Source organism: Neofelis nebulosa, chromosome 3 (genome assembly GCF_028018385.1).
Source record: "Neofelis nebulosa isolate mNeoNeb1 chromosome 3, mNeoNeb1.pri, whole genome shotgun sequence".
NCBI classification, from domain to species: Eukaryota; Metazoa; Chordata; class Mammalia; order Carnivora; family Felidae; genus Neofelis; species Neofelis nebulosa.
Window position 1 is genome coordinate 176,924,655 of NC_080784.1, and position 23,190 is coordinate 176,947,844.

General features: G+C 38.8%; 1 protein-coding gene across 1 annotated transcript in view; it reads right to left on the reverse strand.

The window, feature by feature from the left end:
* Window positions 1-23,190, reverse strand: part of DTHD1 (death domain containing 1) — a 65,480-nt gene that overhangs the window by 15,312 nt on the left and 26,978 nt on the right. Inside the window, exon 8 of the mRNA XM_058722885.1 lies at window positions 15,851-16,095. Within this exon, the coding sequence (XP_058578868.1) occupies window positions 15,851-16,095 (245 nt within the window). The remainder of the gene's footprint in view (window positions 1-15,850; window positions 16,096-23,190) is intronic.

Sequence of the window (23,190 nt, forward strand, 5' to 3'; positions counted from 1 at the left end):
GGGGTTTTATTAGAGCCTAACTGACTCTAGAGAAGGGAAATACCCAAATCTAGGTCCCTCTAACTTTTTTTTTAACTGTTTATTGTTTTAATTTTTAATTTTAATTTATTTATTTAGTTTCATTTCAGGAGTAGAATTTAGTGATTCATCATTACATATAACATCCAGCGCCCATCCAAACAAGTACCCTCCTTAATGCCCATCACCCATTTAGCCCATCCCTCCACCCAACACCCCTCCAGCACCCCTCAGTTTGTTCTCTGTATTTTGGAGTCTCTTATGGTTTGCCTCCCTGGTCCATCTAACACTTTCCATGGGGGAAGGGAACTACTCAACTCCAACCCCCTGTAGCCATCCTGTTCCACAGGCTGGGGAAGTTAGGAAGTGGGCTAAGAGGCACATGTGAAGTTCATAGACAGAGGTACAGGCTCATTGAACACTGAGTCCTCATCATAAGACTATTGAACAGCTCCCCTCCCCCACACTTACAATCACATTACTCAAGGCCTATTTAAAGTAGTTCCTTTTACCCTGTACATCAGGATCACTTATCAAGAAAAAATGATAAGATCTACTAAAAGGCAAAACCACAAATTGAGGAAACAAAAGTGTCAGAGCCAGACCCAGATACGTCAAGGATGTTAGAATTATCAAGCCAAAAAGTTTAGAAAACTTGGAGTAATGTGCTAAGGGCTCTAATGGAAAAAGTGAACAGCATGTAAGAACAGATGGGGAATATAAGCAGAGAGATGGAATTTCTGAGAAAGAACCGAAAAGGAATGCTAGAGATCCAAAGCAATGTAAGAGGAATTGGGCTAAACAGGTAACTATTATCATTTCATTCCAAACGCATGACAAGAATTTCAATAACTGTCATCCCCATTTCACAGATGTCACTTCTCTGAGGTAACATGGTCTTAAAACCTGGGTCTGTCGAAAGCCCTAACCCAAACAGTAAATACTATTGCCTCCAGATAATGATATCAGCTACTGTTTTGTGCTATTTATCATGTACCGGTAATTACCGCGGCCATGTAAAGTATATCATATGACCTTGGTATAGTCTACTATATCCATAACCTTGTAAGGTAGTTGTTAGGTACAACTACAATGAGGTACTTTACAATGAGAAAACTGAGGTGTAGAGAGGTAAAATAGTTTGACCAAAAATGTACACACTAAAAGATGGATATCATATGTAAAGTAACATTTGTAGGAATACAGGTCATTTATTTTTAGCCTGTAAGTTAAAACGTGTATGGAACGTGAAGGTTGTAAGGCAAGATGTTCTCTGAACGATTCTAGTACTTCTTGTGTTACACTCACCATTTACATATATCCACTTTACTGCTCCGGACTGGGAGCCAGTATTAGGTGAAGGGAAAGAGCTCTGCTCAGCTCCTAACCCTACCACTTATTAAACTTGTGATCTGAAAGTATTCCTTCGTGCCTCGCTTTCCTCACTTACAACATGATAATCGGACCTGCTTCGTAGTGTCATTGACAGAAACATTGAATTCTTTTTTATTTTATTTTATTTATTTTAAGTAATCTCTACAGTCATCATGGGGCCGAAACTCACAACCCCAAGATGAAGAATCATACACTCTACTGACTGAGCCAGGCAGGCACCCTGAAAACCCTGGGTTCTATCAGGTAACTTAAAGCAGGACATTGTATGTAATAAGTGCTCAAAACAATAGCTGTCATTACTTAATTTTTTTTCTGTAGAAGTACTGCTTTTAACCTACAAAATACAGTTTTTAAAAAAATGTTTATTTACTTATTTTTGAGAGAGAGAGCAAGTATAAGCAGAGAAGAGGCAGAGAGAGAGGGAGACACAGAATCCAAAGCAGGCTCCAGGCTCTGAGCTGTCATCACAGAGCCCGATGTGGGGCTTGAACCCACAAACTGCGAGATCATGACCTGAGCTGAAGTTGGACACTTAACTAACTGAGCCACCCAAGCACCCAACCTACAAAATACAGTTTTAAAAGGAACCCATATTTGAATCATAAGTGGAAAAAACATTTCACTTAAATAACCACATGAAAATCTTAAAAATGAATACAGTTAAACAATATTGTTGAATTCTGTTGCCAGCCAAGATTTCTGAGCCTAAGAATTATTCTCTGCTTGTTAACAGGGGAGATTTTGTGTTAGAGAGATGTGAAAATATGCTAACACTAACCTGAGATCTACTCAGAAGATCAGGGAAAGGATTAGAAAGAGAATAACTCCCTCACCATGTGAATCCATTTTATTTAAAGCTGGTATGTTATCGTCCTTCAAAAAGAAAAGTTCTTCCAATTCCAAAATTTAGAAAAAAGCAGTATAACTGAACACTCCCTTTTATTTGCTAGGAACCATCTTTTGCTATAAACATATATGTAACATATTTTTGTTCTTTTAAAACTGTAGAGGATATTTGGAGGGTATCTGAGTTATAAATCACCAACAAAAAGAAAGGAATGTGAACTCATGACCTAAGCCAGAGAAAGCTGGAGCCTTCATCATATTAAACGGACAGTGATGATCTCTGCTCTGGAAAGGAGGTTCTGTGAACTGATGTCACCCGTGAGTTAAACAGAAGACCTTTTTGAGCTGTTCAGAAGTGACTGCGCATTTAACACTAAGTTGACAGAGAAAATCTGCTTCTGAAAAATTCCAAATAGCAAAGGAAACCGCCATCGTAGTCTATGGCTGCTCTATTCCAAAACTTAGTTTCAACAAAAGGTACAGCCAGTCTGGCTCTTTGAAAAGTCTGGAATTGCCACACACCCTGAAGGGGCAGAGGGTATGAGAGGCAGCATGACATCGTAATAAAAGTGGCAGATGTAATGTAAGCAAGGATCTGGCTTGCTCAGGGAAAAAGGGACATGGGACTACATGAAACGGGAATGACTTTGAAGTGGGTCCTGACACAGCCTCTGGCCCTGTGAGGTCGTGCAAGTTGAGGCAAGTCATTGAAATTCGTTTACTACACTCTCTGAGACAGAGACGATGGTTCCTACCCGCAAAGTATGCTGGGAGGGTAGCTTGAAATCAAGCACACGAGCTACACTGAAAATTCAACCAATTGTGGCAGAGACACAGACAAAGGCAATGTGTGGACATTTCTTGAACCTTGTTTTTGAACAAATTAACTATAAAAAGAGAAAATTATAAAAAGAGAAAATCAAGTAAGAATTGCTAATATTGTTGGGGGTAGCAATGGTATTGTGGTCTTTTTTTAAGTCCTTACCTCTTAGGAAACAGAGAGAGTTATTTACAAGTAAAGTGACATAGTATCTGTGATTTGCTTTAAAATATCCAAACAAAAAAAAAAACAAAAAAGAAAAAAAACCCAGGGATATTAGAGGAAACAAGAATGGCAGAAGATGATGGGTCGATGTAAATTCATTATTATTTTCTCTATTTTTGTGTGCTTTTGAAAATCCCCGCCCCTTGCTTTTTGATGATGACTTATAACTCAGATACCCTCAAAATATTCTCTACACAGGCTTTTAAAATAAATAAATTAAAAGACACCAATATCAGCCAATACATAGCCTCTTGCTGTTTTCATCTTGATATTGTTGTAATAGCACAGTCAGTGTAGAACTTCCTGAAAGCTTAGGCAGAGTGCTTGGCCCACACAATAAAAGGAAGTGCCTTTATGTAGAGAAATCTGAAGACCAGCATAAACCCACAGAGAAGTAAGATTAAAGTGAAAGAGAGAAAGAGAGAGAAAGAACCGAGATCAGAACAAGAAGAGCTGACCAAGAGCGGTCTAACTTAGAGATAAATCTAGAAATTAAGTTTTTTCAAAATGAAATCAGACCACTACCAATCCCAGAAGAAACCCGAATCCGTACCTTTGTTTAAGGTCCGGTTTTTCTTAGTCCTAAAACCGTGCATATTTTGCTTGCAGCCAAGCTTATGTTTTATTTTCATTATTTTTTTTTTTAATTGCTCCTTGGAAAATGGCTCTTTTTAAGGCTTTAATTTGATTGTGGCTTTGTCAAGAGGAAGAGCTTAAATATCTCTCAGCCTTTGAAGGAGTCAGTCACAAAAGGAGACAGCTTCAGGACCCTGATCACCAGAAAGACCAAATCAGGAAACCCCAACTGATTTAAGGAGCTTGGACAGATAGAAGGAAGAGGCTTTCAGAGATGGCTACAGATAGACTAAGAAAGGTTCTGGATAAGTCAGAAGATATATGTAGTATATACCTTGAGTCAATAAAGAAAAGTTGTCAAAATCAGTCTGGAACGGATAAATATAATTTAGAAATTAATGTTTCCGTGTTCATTTTTTGTATCTACCAATAGGCAAAGCGGTACCTGTACCCTAACTACAGTGAGGTTTTAGTGACACAAAATATACAGAGCACTTCAAATATGCCTGGAACATAGCAAACACTGGGTAAATGGTAACTACTCTTAATATGCTTAAAACTTTGCCCACTATTCCAAGCAATTCTGGCAAAAGCAGACGCCTTTGATCTATAAATGCAGCTACGTGGGAGACACTATTCATTTTAAAAGCAGCCGAACAAGTCAAACATACACAGCACTGTTAACACTTTTATGAAGTTCTACCTCCTCTCTCTATTATTCCACTTTTAAATTACAATCCCAGAGAGTTGTGGTCAATCCTCAAGACCTGTCAAAGTGCCTGTTCAACTCTGAGCATTATTTTTCTCTAGTGTGTTCTGATTTCAAGATTCTAGAATTAGATTCTAATATCCAATTTCGAATTTGTTTTCTAACTTCCTGATGATTTTTTGTTTTGCTTTTTCTCTTTTTCTTTTCTTTTCTCTTCTTTCTTTCTTTTTCTTTTTTTTTTTTTTTTTTTTTTGTTTGTTTGTTTCTTTTTTTTCTTTTTTGGCTTATAGATAGGAGTAGACTTTCTACCAGGAAGAGTGATACGAATGTTACCGGGAAAGGCCTGGATAGCCACAAACATCTTCCAGGTCTGACCACAGCTGTAAAATCCCCATATTAGTCATTCCTTTGAGGGCATGACACAGGCTTTTGCTAAATGTTAACTGTTAGCTGGGAAAGGAAACAGGTAAAGCTTTTGTCAGCTGTTAAGGCTCCTTCATTTGTCTTATCAATTTCCCCAGCATTCATTTATTTAATAAATGCATTCACTTATTCATTAAATAGTTCGACAAAACATTATTGAATGCTTACCAGATGGGTTTACAAAATTAAGCGAGTTATGCCTCCAGCCCCGAGGAGGCCCACTACCTAATTGTGCTTCTTCTAAAGAGATGATCTTAGAGCTAAGTGTGGAGTCAGTGCTGTCCCAAGGGCAGCTGTGGGAAGAGCCTCTGAGGTAGTTAAGACCATAATGTGTAAAAGAAATGAGTCTTTAAGTGGCATTGGAGAAAAAATGTCATTTGAGTAAATGTAATATGAAGGGGTTGAAGGGTAAGTTGTGGTGATTTGTGAAGGGCTTTATATGCTATGTATAAGACTGATAAAACCACATTTGTCTTTGAGAAAACCACCCTGCCAGGGTGTGATGTAGAGCAGTAAAGGGAGCTGGTGGTAAGCCTTCAAAAAGGAAGTAACAACCATCTATTGTTTAGGGCAATATTAGGGGGAACGGAAATGAAATGCAAGTTTGAACGCAATTCCAAACTAAAGTCAGTGAAACTCTAGGTTGTATCACAGGACCATCACTCAAACTGGTGTCCTAGGAGGCACCCTAGGAAGCACCCCCCCCCCCCGCAACTTTCTCTGGCTCCTAATGTCCTGCTACCTCCCAATCCCCACACAAATTCACTCTACCACCAAGTCCAGTTGGTCCCCAATCCTAAATTGCTCTCTGACTCTGTTCTCTGCCTGCCATCCTTACCACCATGGTCTTAATATCAGGCCATCTCTCCCATGGACTATTTCGTTAGCCCTTTATTTTACTGTTGCTAAACTCATCTCTTTCATAATTATTCTTATACCCTGTCACAATGATACGCTAATGAAATTTGATCATGTCACCCTCCTGGTTAACACTTTCCAATTATTTATAGGATAAAAGATTAGCTTAGTTATCAATTAATAAGACACCTACTTCTCCATCCTCAGTGGCCAAGGGATATTTTTGTTTGCTTATACGCTAAGGATTTCTGGTTTGAATCTCTACTTCACACATGTCCTTTGTATCATGAAACCAATCCCATTCTTTCGACAAATTTTGACAAATTGTGTAAAAATTTCACGGAGACATTTGATTGACTTATCAAGGCATTCAAAGCCCTCCATAATCTTTCCCCAATTTATTTCCAATGTGATTTTTCCAAATCTTCTACTCAAACCACACAGATCTACACATTGTCCTTTCATAAAACACATCATCTGCTTTGCCACTTCAAAGTTTCAGCTCAAGCTATCCTTCTTCTGTGGAACTTGCTGCTTTTTTCTCTGTCCTTTCCAGGACCTAAACATTCTCTACATCTGTCTTGCTCTGTGAAGTGTCCCAGGTTACCTCGGTCACAGAAATCACTCCCTTCTCTGAAATGTCCTGGCACTTAACATCTCCATCATTCATTTGCAGTTAATCACCAGTTTCTGTCCTGTGATATTACTAGATTGTTGTATTCTATTATGATCTATCTCTTGCATTGTTTTATAATGTTTAAAGTGTTTGTGCTTTATTTCCTGGACTGTAATTTCCTAATGCTAGGACTTTGACCAATATTACTATTATCTTTTAGACCCTACATAGTATCTCATACATAGTTGGTATTTAATTAGTATTTGACATGTTGACTGACATTTCTACACAAAAACATTATGGTTGGAGTTCATAAGCTAGAAATTGTTTGAATTAATGAACATCATCTTTTGCTCAGTAAACATTATTTTAAGAGAATAAGTGCAAACACATCAATTACTTTTTTTGTTAAATTTTCCCAGAGAGACAAGAATATATGAGTTTGCTTTATAAAAGAATTCTTGGGCACAAGAATTGTAGGGCACAATGCCTGGTTTAATTATACTGCCTGCTGAGCACAGAAAACCTTCCCTTGTATGAACAGACCATGAAGGAGGAAGAATGAGGAGTAAGGGTCAAGATGGACAGATAAAGAGAAAGGGGAAGATAGAGAAGAGTAAGGGAGAAGAGGAGGAGAGGGGAGAGGACAAAGAAAAGGGAAGGGGTAGATGAATAGGAAGGAGAAGGGCAAGAGAAGGGAAAGGTGCTCTTCTGATTAAGTTGGTGGGCAAAGCTGCTTCCAGAAAAGGATCCTGTTTCTAACTAAACCAGTTTTGATCATTTTCACCCTCAAACATCTCATGTACAATATAAACTAGATTTTTCAGTGACATAGTCAAGACTGTCTTTGAAGGCCATTCTGATGGCTCAGAGGAAGGTAAGACTGCAGTCACAGAGGGCATGTCAGCAAAGAGCCAAGGAGAGCCAGACTTACAACACTGGAAAGAGAGGGCTTTGTAAACGTTTCACAGGTTAAGAAAGAAAATTGACGTGATATCTCTCCTTACCAAGATTTTAATGACTTCTTTCCATAATTGACAGGGGTGGTGCATAAAGCAACATAAATGTTATTATAATCAACTATAATATAGAAAGCATGAAACTAAGTTACAGAAAATTCCAAAATCACCATTAGGTTTACAATGTCTCCGCTCCACTACCCCTCCCCCCCCCCCCAAACACTCACATGCAAAAGCCAACAAACTCTGATGCCTCTTGCACAGTTTTATTTTAAAAGCAGACACCTTTTAAAATCTGCTTTCTTCAGGGCTCCTGGATGGCTCAGTCAGTTAAGTGTCTGACTCTTGATTTCCGCTCATGTTATGATTTCATGGTTCATGAATTTGAGTCCCACATCGGGCTCTGTGCTGACAGTGCAGAGCCTGCTTGGAATTCTCTCTCTCCCTCTCTCTCTTCTTTTCCCCACTCATACTGCTCTCTCTCTTTCAAAATAAAAAAAAACTTTAAAAAAATCTGCTTTATTCATAGCTAGCAATGGACTATTAAGTCCCATTCCATTCTTGAGCCTTAATCCAACTTTGTAAATTATTACAAATAAAAGCCTAAGTAGAATTGAAGAGGCTGTGAGTGTAAAGATGTTCAATAGCTTGGGGTCTTCACAGTTTTGTAGTTGAGATCGTCTCTTAGTGTCTCATGGGCCTAGAAAAAGATCACTGAAAAACATGTCATTCCTGAAAGGACAGGGAGATGGCAATCTGAAGTGGTGAGAAGGTGAAGTATATCACTTCTAATGAGGTAAATGGTGCACCTGCCTCTGCCTGCTTTCTCTCTTTGACCACGCAAGTTACTTCATGTGGTGAGAAAGCAAGTGTTAAAGCAGTATCATTATTTACTAGAAATCACATGTCATGAGTTCAGTTTTTTTTTTTTTTAAAAGAGGAAGTTCAGACTAGGCAAAACTTGGGTCAACAGATGGCTTACGTAAATATGTAGGGTAGATATGACTAGAAAACTACGGCCCTGACAGCCTCCCACAGAAAACAGCCACCAGACCCAGAGCCCCCCTCTCCTTCAAAGCAAAGCCTCCCAGCAGACAAACAAGAATGAAAGGCAGTCACAACTCAACCTAGCACAAATAACCAAATGGCACAGTTACCTTTGTGACGTGATTTCAGAAGTACATACGCACACACCACTTCCTTCCACCTAAAAAAGAATCTTTGACAGTTTTTTGAAATTGCCCTGTTTCTGCCAAAGCACACATAGACGTGGTGTGAACTGAGTTTCCTTCAATATTTTGTAAAAGAAGAAAGTTTGAAGCACAACTTAAGAAAGACGTAGGGACCAATCCTTACTCTTTTCCTTCATACATTTTCACATGTATTGATTATGTGACCATTTTCGGAAGATTAGATTGAAATGGAATTATCATGAAGATCCTCTTTATCTCTCAAACCTAATCACCTCTCTCTGCTCCTCCCATGAGCATTTGCCACGGAGTCCTTGGTTAAAATCTCATGCCCATGGCAGTCTGGGAACATGTTGTTTCCCTCACCATGGTGCTCTCTTGGCCACGCAGGCAGATGAGCTTCCTGTCACTGTTACTCTTTGGCCCAGAAGGGGCTCCACAGGGAGGCCTGTGCTGGCTATCACATCTGTAAGCATATATTACAAATTCTGCCAACCCTCTGATGCTAATTCACTTTCCTTCTCGGCACTTCTCACTTTGCTCTTCGCACTTTGGGTATTGAAAATACAAGCTCTATTTGACAGTTAATTCAACCAATGTATCTGAGCACCTAACCTATGCCAGGCATTATTCTAGGGCCCTGAGGTGCAGCAATGGACAACAGATAAAGGTCCTTGCCCTCAAGAAGCTCACATTTTAGTGGTGAAGTAAGTGTCCCTATGATAAACATAATCAACAAGGAAATAAATGTTAGGAGGTATCGATGCTTTAGAGGAAAGCAAAACTACAGAGCAAGTTAAAGAGGACCAGGATTGTTGGTTTGTGTGGGTAAGAGTACATTGCAATAAGAAATAGAATCAGAGTAAGCCTCAGAGAGAAGGTGAAATTTGATCGAAGAACTGAAGGAGGTGAGGGTGTTGGCCACGTAGGTATCTGATGGATGGAAGGACATTCCAGGCCAGGGAACCACTAACATAAGGATCTGAAGCAGAAGCATGTGTGGCAAGTTCCAAGAACATCAAGAGGGTGTTGTGGCGAGAGCTGAACAAGTGAAGAGTGGGGGAGAGAAGGTCTTAGCATCAATGGGAGTCAAGTTCAGACACAGTCTTTTACTCTGAGTGAAACCAGGAGCCATTGCAAGGTTTGGAGCAAAGTCAGAAAATGATCTGACTGATGGTTTAGAGGCTCATTCTGCCCTCTGGGTTGACAATAATCTGTGGAGAGGTAAGAGGAAGAGACCGTACCTAAAGGAACACTGTTGTGTGTCTGGTCCATGGGATACAAAAGTGTTTGTTGAATGAATTAATATATGCATGAATGGAATTTGGAGGCTAAAGGATGAAACAGAGTCCTTCACAAGCATGAAGTAATGGGTCCTATGTTTTCACATCTTTGGGAATCAGGCAGTACATTAAGATCACAGATTATAATTATGTGTATGTGAATGTGTATGTTTATATACATACATCTAAATAGTTACTACTTATCTTCTGTGTGAAAAGCACTTTTAATTTTGACAAATGCCTTCATGTAATTTATGCTACATGTACAAATGTGTGCATAATGTAGTGTTCATTAATGCCAAGCTCCATATAATAGGGATATTTTCATTTCCTGAAAAAGAGGGTATTCTACTACTGTGAAGCTGAGGTCAATTTTTTTTTTTTTTTAATTATGAACTTTTTGGAAGAAATCTGTCCTCACAGACTAAAGGTCTGGTTTCAATTCCCATTTGGGTATATTACTTTGAAAAGAGAGAAAAGCTTGTATAGCCACAGATTTTTTCTGAACCCAAGAAACTTCTAGTAAAGATTTAAGCATGTAAAAGGACCAAAAGGGTGAATCTGGATAGCCCTATACAAACCCATCTGGAAGAAAAAGGAAGGACCAAAGGCTATGAGCAGTAGATTCATATATGAAGATCAGCAGAGTAAAATGTACTATGTTTAAGCAAGCCAGGGACGCCTGGGTGGTTCAGTCTGTTGAGGGCCAGACTCTTGATTTCGACTCAGGTCGTGATCTTGAGGTTGTGCAATCAAGCCCAGCAACAGGCTCGCACTGAGCGTGGAGCCTACTTGGGATTCTCTCTCTCTACCTCTCCCTCTGCCCCTCCCCTGCTCTCTTTCCCTCTCTCAAAATAAATAAATAAACATCTTTTTTAAATGTCCATATAGTTTCAAGATCCACAGTGTCAAAACTGGTCAGTCTTAAGATTTGAAGAAATCGTCTCATCCCTCTAATTATTCACAAATATTTATCAAGCATGTACTGTATGCCTGACACTGGCAATGCAAATTGAAAGAAAATTAGCTCTTGGGCAATATGAAAATGTTTTACACTTTTAGTTTATAAAATACAAATATGCATACTCTGTATCTGTGATATTAAAATTTAGTGGGGAGGGTTGATTAGAGGAAAAGATGTCCAGAGAGACTCTTTAGGAGGGCAAAAACAAACAAAAAGACCGAGAGATATATATCTACTGAGAAACAAGTGATGATAATACAATATGGTAACTGCAGCAATAGGGGAAGTACAGGTGTTGTGGAAACCAAGCACATCAAAGTCGATATGAAAGGGGAAATCAAGGAAGGCTTCCTGGGAGAAGTCACACCTCAACAGAGCTGTAAATGATGACCAGTAGGATTTGTTCAGGCAAGCAGAATCAAGGCAGAGGAAGAACTTGTGCAAAAGACCTGGACAATCACTCACACAGACTTTTACTGAGCAAAATCCATATAAAACCTTAAATTGTATGGCTTGGCTAATTTGGCCAGTTGATTCATGAAATCAGAGAAAATACCAAAAACTGAGAGCTGAATTTGTATCACATTTTGGACTTCAAGTCTGTCCTCTCTTACATAAGGGGCTTTCTTTCCATTGTTTGCCACTATCACAGTGAGACCTTCACCACCTCCTGCCAGAAAATTCTAAGCCTCCTTATTTGTCTCCCGCCGATCTCCCTATAGCAGCTGAACAACATAGTGACCTTAGGAGGTAATGTGTTAAGTGGAGCTACCTGGAGAATGCCCCCAGTGTCTCCTTCCTCTCTTGCTCTGCTCCCAAATCTTCGTGTTGATCCAAATCAACTCCTTGGCCCACCAGCTAAGTGTTTATAAATGAGGCTGTGAACCACTGGACAAGAGAATTGGAGTATTAAGTCCATAGTTCTTAAAATCTAATTTTAATTCTAATTTTTAGAACCTAACAAATGGTACAGACCTTTCCTCTTTGATCCAGTCACAAATATTTAAAGTTCCTATGATGTGCCAGGCACTGTTCTAGTCACCGACGGTATAGCCAGAACAAGGAGACAAGGTCTTTCACTCGCGGAGCTTGCTTTCTCAAGGAGCAAAGGCAAATGGAAAGTTCACGAACAAATACATGACTCTATTACTTTCAATTAATAGTAAGTGTTATGAAGTAAATTTTAAAGGGCTAATGGGTTAAAGAGTGGCTTTAGATAAGGAGATGGGGGGGGGGGTAATTATAGGAGGTGATTTATGAGCTGAACCTGAATGATAAAGAACCAGCTACTCGACTGAGGGAAGAGAGCCCTAAGCATAGTGAACAAGTACAAAGGCCCTAAGACGGAAGTGAAAATGCACAGAGGAAAAACTGATGGTGGGTACACACCTATATAGATACACTGTTCTTAAATATAATTTTAAGTATAAATGGTTTAGTAGACTCTGCTACCCTGCAAATGCCTCCCAGGAACCCCAGAATCTCCCCCAAACCAGCAAGTAAAGAGTTATTGTCTCTATAACCCAGCACCTCTGTTGATATGGCTACTTTCAATGTAGCCAGAATTCATGCCATATCAGTTTTTAATTTTAATATCACCTTTACACTAAGGCATAATACACATAAAATTATTGTACAACTTCAGGGGTGAACATGGAAGTCCTAAAATCCATCTTATATCCTGGAGGTTATCTAAATCCTAGTTTGTTTTTTTTTTTCCTCAACGTTTTTTTTTTTTTTTTTTTTATTTTTGGGACAGAGAGAGACAGAGCATGAACGGGGGAGGGGCAGAGAGAGAGGGAGACACAGAATCGGAAACAGGCTCCAGGCTCCGAGCCATCAGCCCAGAGCCTGACGCGGGGCTCGAACTCACGGGCCGCGAGATCGTGACCTGGCTGAAGTCGGACGCTTAACCGACTGCGCCACCCAGGCGCCCCCTAAATCCTAGTTTTATCTGCTCAAGAGACAAGAGCAGACAGTGGTTGCACCTGTGGGAAGCAGATGTTGTGGGTTTGAATCCTAGCTCAGACACTTCCTTAACTATGGGACCAGGGGCAAGTTGACTAAAATTTCTATGCCTCAGTTTCCTATAAAATGAGAACAGTGGTAAAGCCTCATGTGTGAATTTAATAATATAGGGCATGTAAAAGCCCTTGAAAGACTTTGGGGACATTATGCATTATTATAATGGTTATTACATGAATTATGAATTCATGCTAAGCTACGCCTACCACCCGAAGTCCAACTCATTCCATTCCATCATCATAACATTTTTTCTTCCTTTCCATCGGCTAAATTTCTAACAACTTACAAAGCTCAGATAACATGCCATAACCACCATGAATTTCCTATTGGTACCAGCTTCCGGAAAAGCTATTTTCCTCGTCTGAACAACTATTAGTACACTGTTTTTCCCATTAGTCTAATCATTTACTATCTTACAAGGTGATTTTATATACAGCTGACCCTAGAAGAACGCAGGTTTGAAATGCTTGGGTCAACTTATACACTGATTTTTATTTATAAATACATAACATTACTGCAAATGCATTTTCCTTATGATTTTCTTTTTTTGCCAAAAGGAAAAAAATAAGATATAATAAAATAAAGCTACAAAGATCTAAACCACAAATACCAGTTGACTTGTCCTTTACAGCAATTTTACTTTTCTTCCAAACATGAATATTAGTGAAATTAAGTTAAAATCGAGTTATATCTACAGAAAGATAATTTTCTATCAAGGAGCAGATTTCTGAAAAATGCTGAGAAAATAACATCTAGAAAGAGTGAAAATTACTATGAAATGGAAAACAGATTCTTACAGCAGCTTTAGGATTAACACAACTGGAAATATACAACAGAATGAAGTTGTCAGGCTTGAAATAGCACCTTGGCTATTTAATCCCACACCCCCACGTCGTGCCCCACCCCCCTCCCAGACTTTGGTCTCAATCACGGATATGACTCTAAACAGAAAAGTAATTTATTTGAATAATCTGGGACGTGGCCCACAACTAGCTTTACAACTCTCATTAGAGGGTCTAACTCCCGTTTTCTAGTATATTCAAGTCACAAAATTCGTTCCAATCTGGATAATCTTAAACAGGCTCCCTTCTGTCTCAGTTTTATTTTAAAAGTTGATAATAGGGTAAAAATATTAAACTGTACCTACTTCTGCTGATTTGTATATAAGAGGGAGCTATGATTTCCCACCTACTAAAATATAGTATTTGGATATATCCGTTATGATTTTCTTAATAATGTTCTTTTCTCATTTATTGTAAGAATACAGTATATTAAACATGTAATATACAATATGGGTCAATCAACTGTTTATGTCATCAGTAAGGCTTCCAATGAACTATTGGCGAATAATGGTTAAGTTTTGGGAGAGTCAAAGTTATACTCAGATTTTTGATTATGCAAGGGTTGGTGCCCTTAACCTTGAAGTTGTTCAAGGGTCAACTGTACAGATTTTACATACTTTGCTGGATTGTAAATCATTTAGAGCAATACTGTGCCATAAAAATATAGTTTGACACAGACAAGTGTCAATTTGAAATGTTCTAGTTAGCCACATAAAAAAATGTTTTTTAAATGGGTGAAATTAACTTTATGGAGTAAGTAATAATATGTTTTATTATATTATTTATATCTAAATTTTATTATTATATATTTTGCTTCACTCCGTAACCAAATATTATAATTTCTACAAAATCAACATAAACAAATGATTAATGAGTTATTTTATATTTTTTGTACTGCGTCTTTGAAATCTGGTCTGTACTTTATACTTACAGTACTTCTCAATTTGGACTAGCCATATTTCAAGTGCCCCACACATGACACATATGGTTAGTGGCTATCGTTTAGGACAACACAGTTTTAGGGCATGTATTATCCTCTATATCTCTGTATTTTTCATAATGCCTAGCATAATACATTCCCTATTTCAGGAGTTCAATTAATATCTGTCAAATTCATTAATTACTGATTAACTTAAAATCAGTACCATATCTAATGGCACGACACACATTTCTACTATTCATAATGTAAAAAGTAAAAACACGAAAACGTAATTTTAGCATCTTTAAAGAATACGTTTACTCTTTGAAGTGATAAAGTGAGTTTTTCAATTATATTTCTAATTAAGAATATAGTTTGGAAGGACTAAATCCTGGATCATAGAAGAAAATAGTATATACAACAATAAGATTATTTGTTTGACCTATTAGGAGAAACAATTCAATCCTACTTTCCTGAAAAGAATAAGAATTTTAGGTAAGAGTATTCACTCTTAAAACAAGTGTACAGGATTTTATAAGCCTGGATGAAAATATTTTGATGTTGTTTTCCCATTCCCCACATGACATTTCCTAAAAGTGTTGTGTTGTTAAATGTAGTCTGTGTTTTCATAAGTTCTTTCCCAGTTATTCTTATGCAGTTACAGAAAATGAATGACATTATTTCTATAATCATTAAGAACATGTTGTCAAGACCGGATCAACTTGAATTGTTGCTATTAGAAAGTTGAGGTGCACCTGGGTAGATCCTGGAGCACCTGGGTGGCTCATCCAGTTAAGCATCTGACTTTGGCTCAGGTCATGATCTCACAGTTCATGGGTCCAGTCCCACATCAGGCTCTGTACTGACAGCTCAGAGCCTGGAGCCTGCTTCGAATTCTGGGTCTCCCTCTCTCTCTGCCCCTCCCCTGCTGGTACTCTGTCTCTCTCTGTCTCTCAAAAAATAAACGTTAAAAAAAATTTTTAAAGAAAGTTGATATGAAAGGAAGTGAAAATCCTGAAGTGTATTCCACCACTCTAAAATTATATACCCACTCCTTCCTTATCAACTTTATTCCTGCCTTTCCTTTTCACCTTGCGTATCCATGTGCCTGAAGTATAGATTGTGGTGGAGAATCACGAAGAGTTAACAAAATATGGTAATTAGAGAAGTAAAATAACTTACCTTTGGCAACTTCAATGGCAGTTTGCAAATTGGCAACTGACAAAGGTTTTCATCCAGTATAGGAGATTGATCCAAGTTGTGGACTATCTTTTCTTTAGGTACTTTATAAACTACAATGGTGCCCTTATAATGAGGGCAGCTATAGTTTCCAAATTCATCCACCTCTTTGATTTGGAGTTCCAGCCTGGGTTTTCTTTGTAAATGAAAAATAAGCTTGTAATCTTTTCCATAATCCTTTCCATTGCCTAAAAAGAAGTGAAATGCATTTGTTGCTACTAAGATATACCACTTTGCCTTATTTAAATTTTTAAAATCCAAACTATTATTCCATTTTTAATACAATTTAAGTTTTTTTTGGTATCACTGACTCTTGCCAAAATATTAGCAGCAGTAGACTGAAACTGTAGATTACTAAAAAGACTTCTTTTTTTTTTTTATGTGTTTATTTATTTTTGAGAGAGAGCCTGAGTGGGGAAGGGGCAGAGAGAGAGAGGGAGACAGAGAATCCCAAGCAGGCTCTGTGCTGCCAGCAGAGCTCGACATGGGGCTGAAACTCAAGAACCTATGAGATATGACCTGAGCCAAAATCAAGAGTCGGATGTTTAACTGACTGAGCCACCCAGGTACCCCAGAGATTTCTTATCTGTAATTGGACCAGGTGTTCTCTGGCTGCTTCTAGACCTAATAATCTTTAATTTTCTCTTTCCATTCCATTTTACTCTAACAAAAAAAGTATTGAAATATTCTGTTCTTTCTGTGGTTAGAAAATTACATTTATCTTTCAGTAATTGTCTTTTGTCTCTCCCCTAACTATTCATAGCATATTGTACCCTATCATGACCTCACAATAGGCATTCTAGATATGTGGTAGCCACTAGCAGCATGTGGCTTTTAAAATTAATGGTGAGGGGCGCCTGGGTGGCGCAGTCGGTTAAGCGTCCGACTTCAGCCAGGTCACGATCTCGCGGTCCGTGAGTTCGAGCCCCGCGTCAGGCTCTGGGCTGATGGCTCGGAGCCTGGAGCCTGTTTCCGATTCTGTGTCTCCCTCTCTCTCTGCCCCTCCCCCGTTCATGCTGTGTCTCTCTCTGTCCAAAAATAAATTAAAAAAAATAAATAAAATTAATGGTGAAATTAATTAAAATTAAATAAATTGGAAATTTACTCCTCAGTCACTCTAGCCACATTTCAAATATTTCATAGCAACATATGTCTATTTCATAGCAACATATGCACCTTGTGGACAGTGCAGATACAAAACATGTCCAGGATCACAGAAGTAGAGATGTTCTAGGGGCACCTGAGTGGTTCAGTGGCTTAAGAGTCCAAGTCTTGATTTCAGCTCAGGTCATAACTTCACGGTTTAAGTTCATGAGATCGAGCCCTGCGTTGGGTCCACACCGACAGTGAGGATCCTTCTTGGGGTTCTCTCTCTTCCTCTCTCTCTCTCTCTCTCTCTCTCTCTCTCTCTGCCCCTCCACCACTTGCACTCACTCCCTCTCTCTATAAATAAATAAATGGAAAGAAAAATAGAGGTGTTCTAGCTAAACTTCAAAATGAAATAGCTACTAGATTCATGTTACTGAAATTTTTATTGAAACCTGATTAATTCCCCAAAATAAGGGTATATCTTCTCAACTGCTCACTGAAAATACAAGAGCTCTAGTGAAGATAACCTTTCACTCATGGGGTTTTACCATGACAGTTTTACCTTGCCATTCCAATAGCGATGCCATTTTCCCTAAGACATGTCGCATTACCCTTAGCAAAATTTAAATGTAAGCTACATTGTAGCAGTCAAGATAAGACTGTTTCAAATGTTGAGATCCAGATGCAGCTCCAGCCCCAGCTACTTATCTACATTGTAATATTTATCTGGTTCTTTCCCATCTCTGAACTTATTGGAGGCTTAACTTTCTTATCTTTAAACCAAGATAAATAAAACTTACCTTCTGGGATTGTTCTGAGAACGAAAAGAAATAACATGGATAAAATGACTGGCACAAGGCGTAGCACATAATAAGTGCTCAGCAAATGATAGTAATAATAGCAAATGATAAGAAAGAAGCAGGACCCTTCAACTGTTTTTGAATTTGTATGGTAAAAACAAAAAAACAAAAAATTTTTCAAATATATCAATGTGAAGCTTTTATATCTAAGTTGCAGCTTCCTCCTACACCTAGAAGCCTGAACATTGACGACCCAGAGCTCTTTCTTGTGAAAAGCTTTCCCGCTTTGAGAAAACCTTCCCAATGAAATCAGAGTTCAATAAGGGATGTAGATGACACCAATATTTTTCTCCATGTTGGACTGCTAGAGGTCATTTTGGTGAATCTCTAAAGCACACAGTTAAATCTAGAATTTGAATAACTCCAGGTTAGGAAAGGTGCTAGAGTATGTCTCTGCAAAAGTTTGTATTTAAGAGACAACCTGGCTACTTGAACAGAATGATCCCTAGGACGTCCTAGGAAAGGAATGACAAGCCATGGCTTGCCTTCTTGAATGTTTCCTGCTGGTAAAAAAAAAAAAAAAAAGATAAATTTTGAAGTCACCAAAATGTCATCTAGTAAATTAGATAAATTAGAATTTTTAGATCACTAGAGTAACACCTGGCAAACTTCTCCATGCTACTGGAGTTGCTACTTTGGTCCCAATAGAATACAACTTAATAAATCTCTCCTTCTGTCCTTTGAAAGATACTCCCTGCCGTGTACACAATTATTCATGAAGAATATTTATATGCAGGATATAAAGACTGAAGGTGAAGCAGAGCTACATTGATTCAATTTAGATCTTAAATTTATCTGCCTCTCACTGCCAGTTAATTTTTTAAATTTTTTTTTTAACGTTTATTTATTTTTGAGACAGAGAGAGACACAGCATGAACGGGGGAGGGGCAGAGAGAGAGGGAGACACAGAATCGGAAGCAGGCTCCAGGCTCTGAGCCATCAGCGCAGAGCCCCACGCGGGGCTCGAACTCGCGGACCGCGAGATCGTGACCTGAGCTGAAGTCGGACGCTCAACCGACTGAGCCACCCAGGCGCCCCTGACAGTTAATTTTTTAAACTAAAGATCCGTAATGTAAATATGAAATGAAGATGAAAGTGTTGAGGATTTACAGTAATAAATAGCATGATTTTAGTGTTATAAATAGAAACCTTACATGTTTTTAAGTTGGAATTTCATTGTTGCCAAGACATAGCACTATATTTTGAATACCGCTGTCACAGTGGGCGGGGGGCAGGGGGGACAAGCAGCACAAAGAAATTGCACTATTTTTTTTTTAAGTTTATTTATTTTGAGAGAGAGAAAGACAGAGACAGAGACAGAGACAGAGAGCGCATAGCAGGTGAGGGGCAGAGAGAAATAGACAGAAACCCAAGCAGGATCCATGCTGTCAGTGGAGAAGCCCAACACGGGGCTCAAATTCACAAAACATGAGATCATGACGTGAGCAGAGATCAAGGGTTGGACACTTAACTGACTGAGCCACCCAGGCACCCCGAAATTGCACTATTCTACTTTTTTTTTCCCTCCCACATTGGCATATTTAGAGGAGAAGTAAAAACAAAATCCATTTACTGCATTCCAAAATTATGAAATCAACCATTAGCTGACCTTTTGAGAACCTCTTTCTCCTCAGCATATTATGTATACAGTTCCTAGAAGAACTTGGAACAGTAGCTGTTCAATAAATATTTGTCATATGAAGAAATACAAAACTTATTTATATTTTATGAGCTACTAGGCATACCTCATAGAGATATCTTTTCTTCTCAATGAGGGGAATTGGAATATTTTTCAAAGATGACATAGAAAGTAAAAGTGTAGAGATATATGCTTTTGCTTAGAAACATCAGATGAGTAAGTGATAAGTGAAAGGTAGCAAAATGGGGAACCAAATGAATCTTACAAGAACCATTGATTCAGGGCATTTCTGTATTCTAACACCTCTCTACCACCTCTACCCCTAAGCCACCATCATTCCTTGCTTGGTTTTTTACAATGGCTCATTAACTTGTCTCCCCAATCCTTCCTTTGCCTCTGAGATTATAACTGTTTGAAAATCTGTTCTATGATCTGACTCAGATCATGTGACTCTTCTGTTAACAAGATGGCTGCCCATTTCACTTAGAATAAAAGGCAAACTCGTTGCCTTCAAGGAATGATCAGTACTCATCTCCTCTCCTACAACTTTGCTCTTACACCCTGTCTACCACCCATTTCAGCCTTCTTGCTGTTCCTCACACGTGTCAGGTACACGTCTGCCACTGCTAAGTAGCACTTGTACTCCCTCTGCCTGGGACAGACTCCCCTGCTATAGGATTATGGCTTCCTTTCTCACCTTCTTCAAGTCTCTGTCCAAATGTCACTTTCTCAAAGATGGCTTCCTTCATGAGTCTATTGAAAATTGCAGTTCTGCCACTCTCTGTGAGACTCTTGATGTCCTTTCCTTCCTTTATTCTTCTATAAGGCACTTTTCCTCCCACCACACTGCACATTTTATTTACTTATTTGCTTCTCTGTCTCTCCCTAGTAGAATATAATGCACGCAAGGGTAAGGAATTTTCATTGAATGAATAAAAGGGTGGTTATCCCAACATCCTACACATTTCTGGGAAAGTCACTTCTCTGGGCTAAAGGGCATTCAGGGCCACTTTGACACACACAAACCTCTTCAGGGCATTAGTAGATGTTACAGGTCATGCTAAAGTGTCATTATATAAAATTTTCTGTTTATTTCCCAGGCCTCTCTGGATTCTGTGAGCACTGGGGGGTTTAGGTGACTTGTAGTGGAAAGTTTAAGTCTGAATTAACAGCTCTAACCTGGAGAATGAAGGCATACTCTAGCTTATGTTCAGAAGAATGCCAAAGGCTGATGTAAAAAGCAAGGGGATCACCTATCTTAGTTTTTCGTAGAAGTAAAGTAAATGGTGCATGACCTCACTCAAAAGAATTATATGTATTCTATATAAATAAATATAAAATTTTTAACATTTCTCAAAGGGCAGATGTCTGGATCCATTAATTAAAATTTTAAATATTTTTAATACTTTTAAATTTTTAAATAATTTTAATCTTTCCCAATTTTTTGTCTTCATTCTTCCAACAAATACTTCTAGCTGTCAGGTACCACACTAGGTGCTGGGAATTGAATGGTGCCCACTAACAGGACAAGACCTGTTCTCATGGGACAGTAGTCAGAGAAACCGACATCCATCAAACAATTAAATGAATAAAGACTGTATCTATGGTCATGTCCACAAAAGAGTAAGATAAGAACTGACATAATCAGAAAAGATGGGGAACACTTTTCTAAACATGATCTTCAAGGTGAGATATGAAAGTACAGTAGGAGGTAACTGGAGGTGGGCGGGGTAGATGGGTGGGGTGGAGAACCCTCCAGGCAGGCATTATCTGATTGTATGCCTTTTTGAGATTCACACCAGGCTCTAATGAAAGGATGAGGTGTCCATTTTTTCCTGAGAATCTTGCTCCCCTTAGATGGAGAAAAATCCAGTGAGGCCACAGATCCGAGCATAGGTCTCTAGGAATTTTTGTTTCTGCATTGTAGGTTTGTTCAATGCCTGAACATTTCCCTGTTCAATGCCTGATTCATTTCCCTTGAGTGAAGATGAGCTCTTCCCCATTCCTTACATGGAGGAATTTGCACACAGGCAGGCTAACCTCAAGAACTCTTACCCTCAGTACCACTGCCTGTGAGAAGCATAGCAACTCACTCCTGTTTATGGCACTAGGTAAACACAGCTGCTGTCCTAAATATTACAGGAAAGTCATTGGCATCTTTAGTTTGGGTGGGACACTTCCAGTTTTTTACTGTCTCCTAGAGAGATTGTTCCAGGGTGGACACTGTGGTTTCTGCTTCAGAAGCCCAGTACTTTCCTTCCTTCATCTCTTCACCCTTCTCTTTCCCTTTTTCTGATACCCTCGTTACTCACTCACTAAGTCCTGCCAGCTGACTCAGACGGCTGGGACTCCGCATGCGCAAGTGGAAGAGACAGTTCACGTTGGGACACTTTGGGTCTCGTTTCTGAGATACAGAAAAAGGGCAGCCTCAGCTTCAAGCTGCATCATTTTTGTGACAACAAAGAGCCAACAGAGCTTGGATTAACTTCCAGAATCAGAGAGAAAATAGGCACCATTAAAAATCAATGAGATCTGTGTCGATTTATAAGTGAACAGAGAATATTACTTCAAGTCAACTCTACTGCAAAATTCCTGGGCCAGAAATCCCCATGAACCCCAAGCCTGAATTCTCCCCTTCACCTTTACATACATTACCTGTTAGATTCTATTCCATCCCAAGGAAATAAGTTACAGAGAAGCAGTTGAATTTAAAAAAAAAAAAAAAATGGGGGGGGATGGCAACTTCTCCAAAAATCTTTTTCTTTCTTCTCTCACACAGCTGTTTTCTCTCTGTGTTCTCCTTTTTTCTTCCTCTTCTCTTTATTTTATATCCTTTTCTGATCTCTTCCCTCATTTCTCCTACCTTATCCTGCAACCTCCCGTATTCATTCACCCTGTTTGTTGGTCTTAGTATTTCCATAGGTTCACTCATTCACTACATTCCTATTGAAAGCTTTTCCTGGGCCAGGCATTCTTCTAAGCTCAGGGATCCACAGCAGGAAAGACGTAGCCAGTACCTTCCTGAATTTACATTCCGGGGAAGAACATAAGTGTATGAGCAAAGAGTAAGTAAACAAATAAATAAAATAATTTCACATTGTGGTATGATTTATAATGGAAGCAAAAAAAAAAAAAAGCCCTAGAAAAATATGAGGATGAGAGGTAAGCAAGGTACGTCATCTACCTCAGAGGTTCTTAGCCACTGTTGTGCCATGAACCCTTTTGGAGTTTGGTGAAACCTATCAATTGTTTCTCAGAGTGGACTTTTAAATACATAAAATAAAATGCGTGGAAGTATAAATAAGACAATCATACTGGAATATAGTTCTAGATACACATCTCTTGGGAGTCGTGATCAGTCCGCTGATCCCAGATTAGATTCTTTGTAGGACATAAGAAAGAGTTTGGATATTGTGTTAAGTAGAATAAGAGATAATTGTCAAGTGCTTGATGTGGGGGGAGGGCAATAAGGCATGATTTATATTTTTAAAGGATCACTATTGTTCCTGTGTAGAAATAGACTTCACATGGCTCTTAGTGGAGACAGAGGAGCGTTTAGGAGGCAATTGCAAGGGTGTATGAAAGAGATGATCCTCGCTCGGATTCAAGAGTATTCACGGAGAAGACTGTTTCTAGAAGAGTGTCACCTTCTAGAGTCAGTCTGTAAGGGAAGATGCATCCCTAATAAGGGAAGA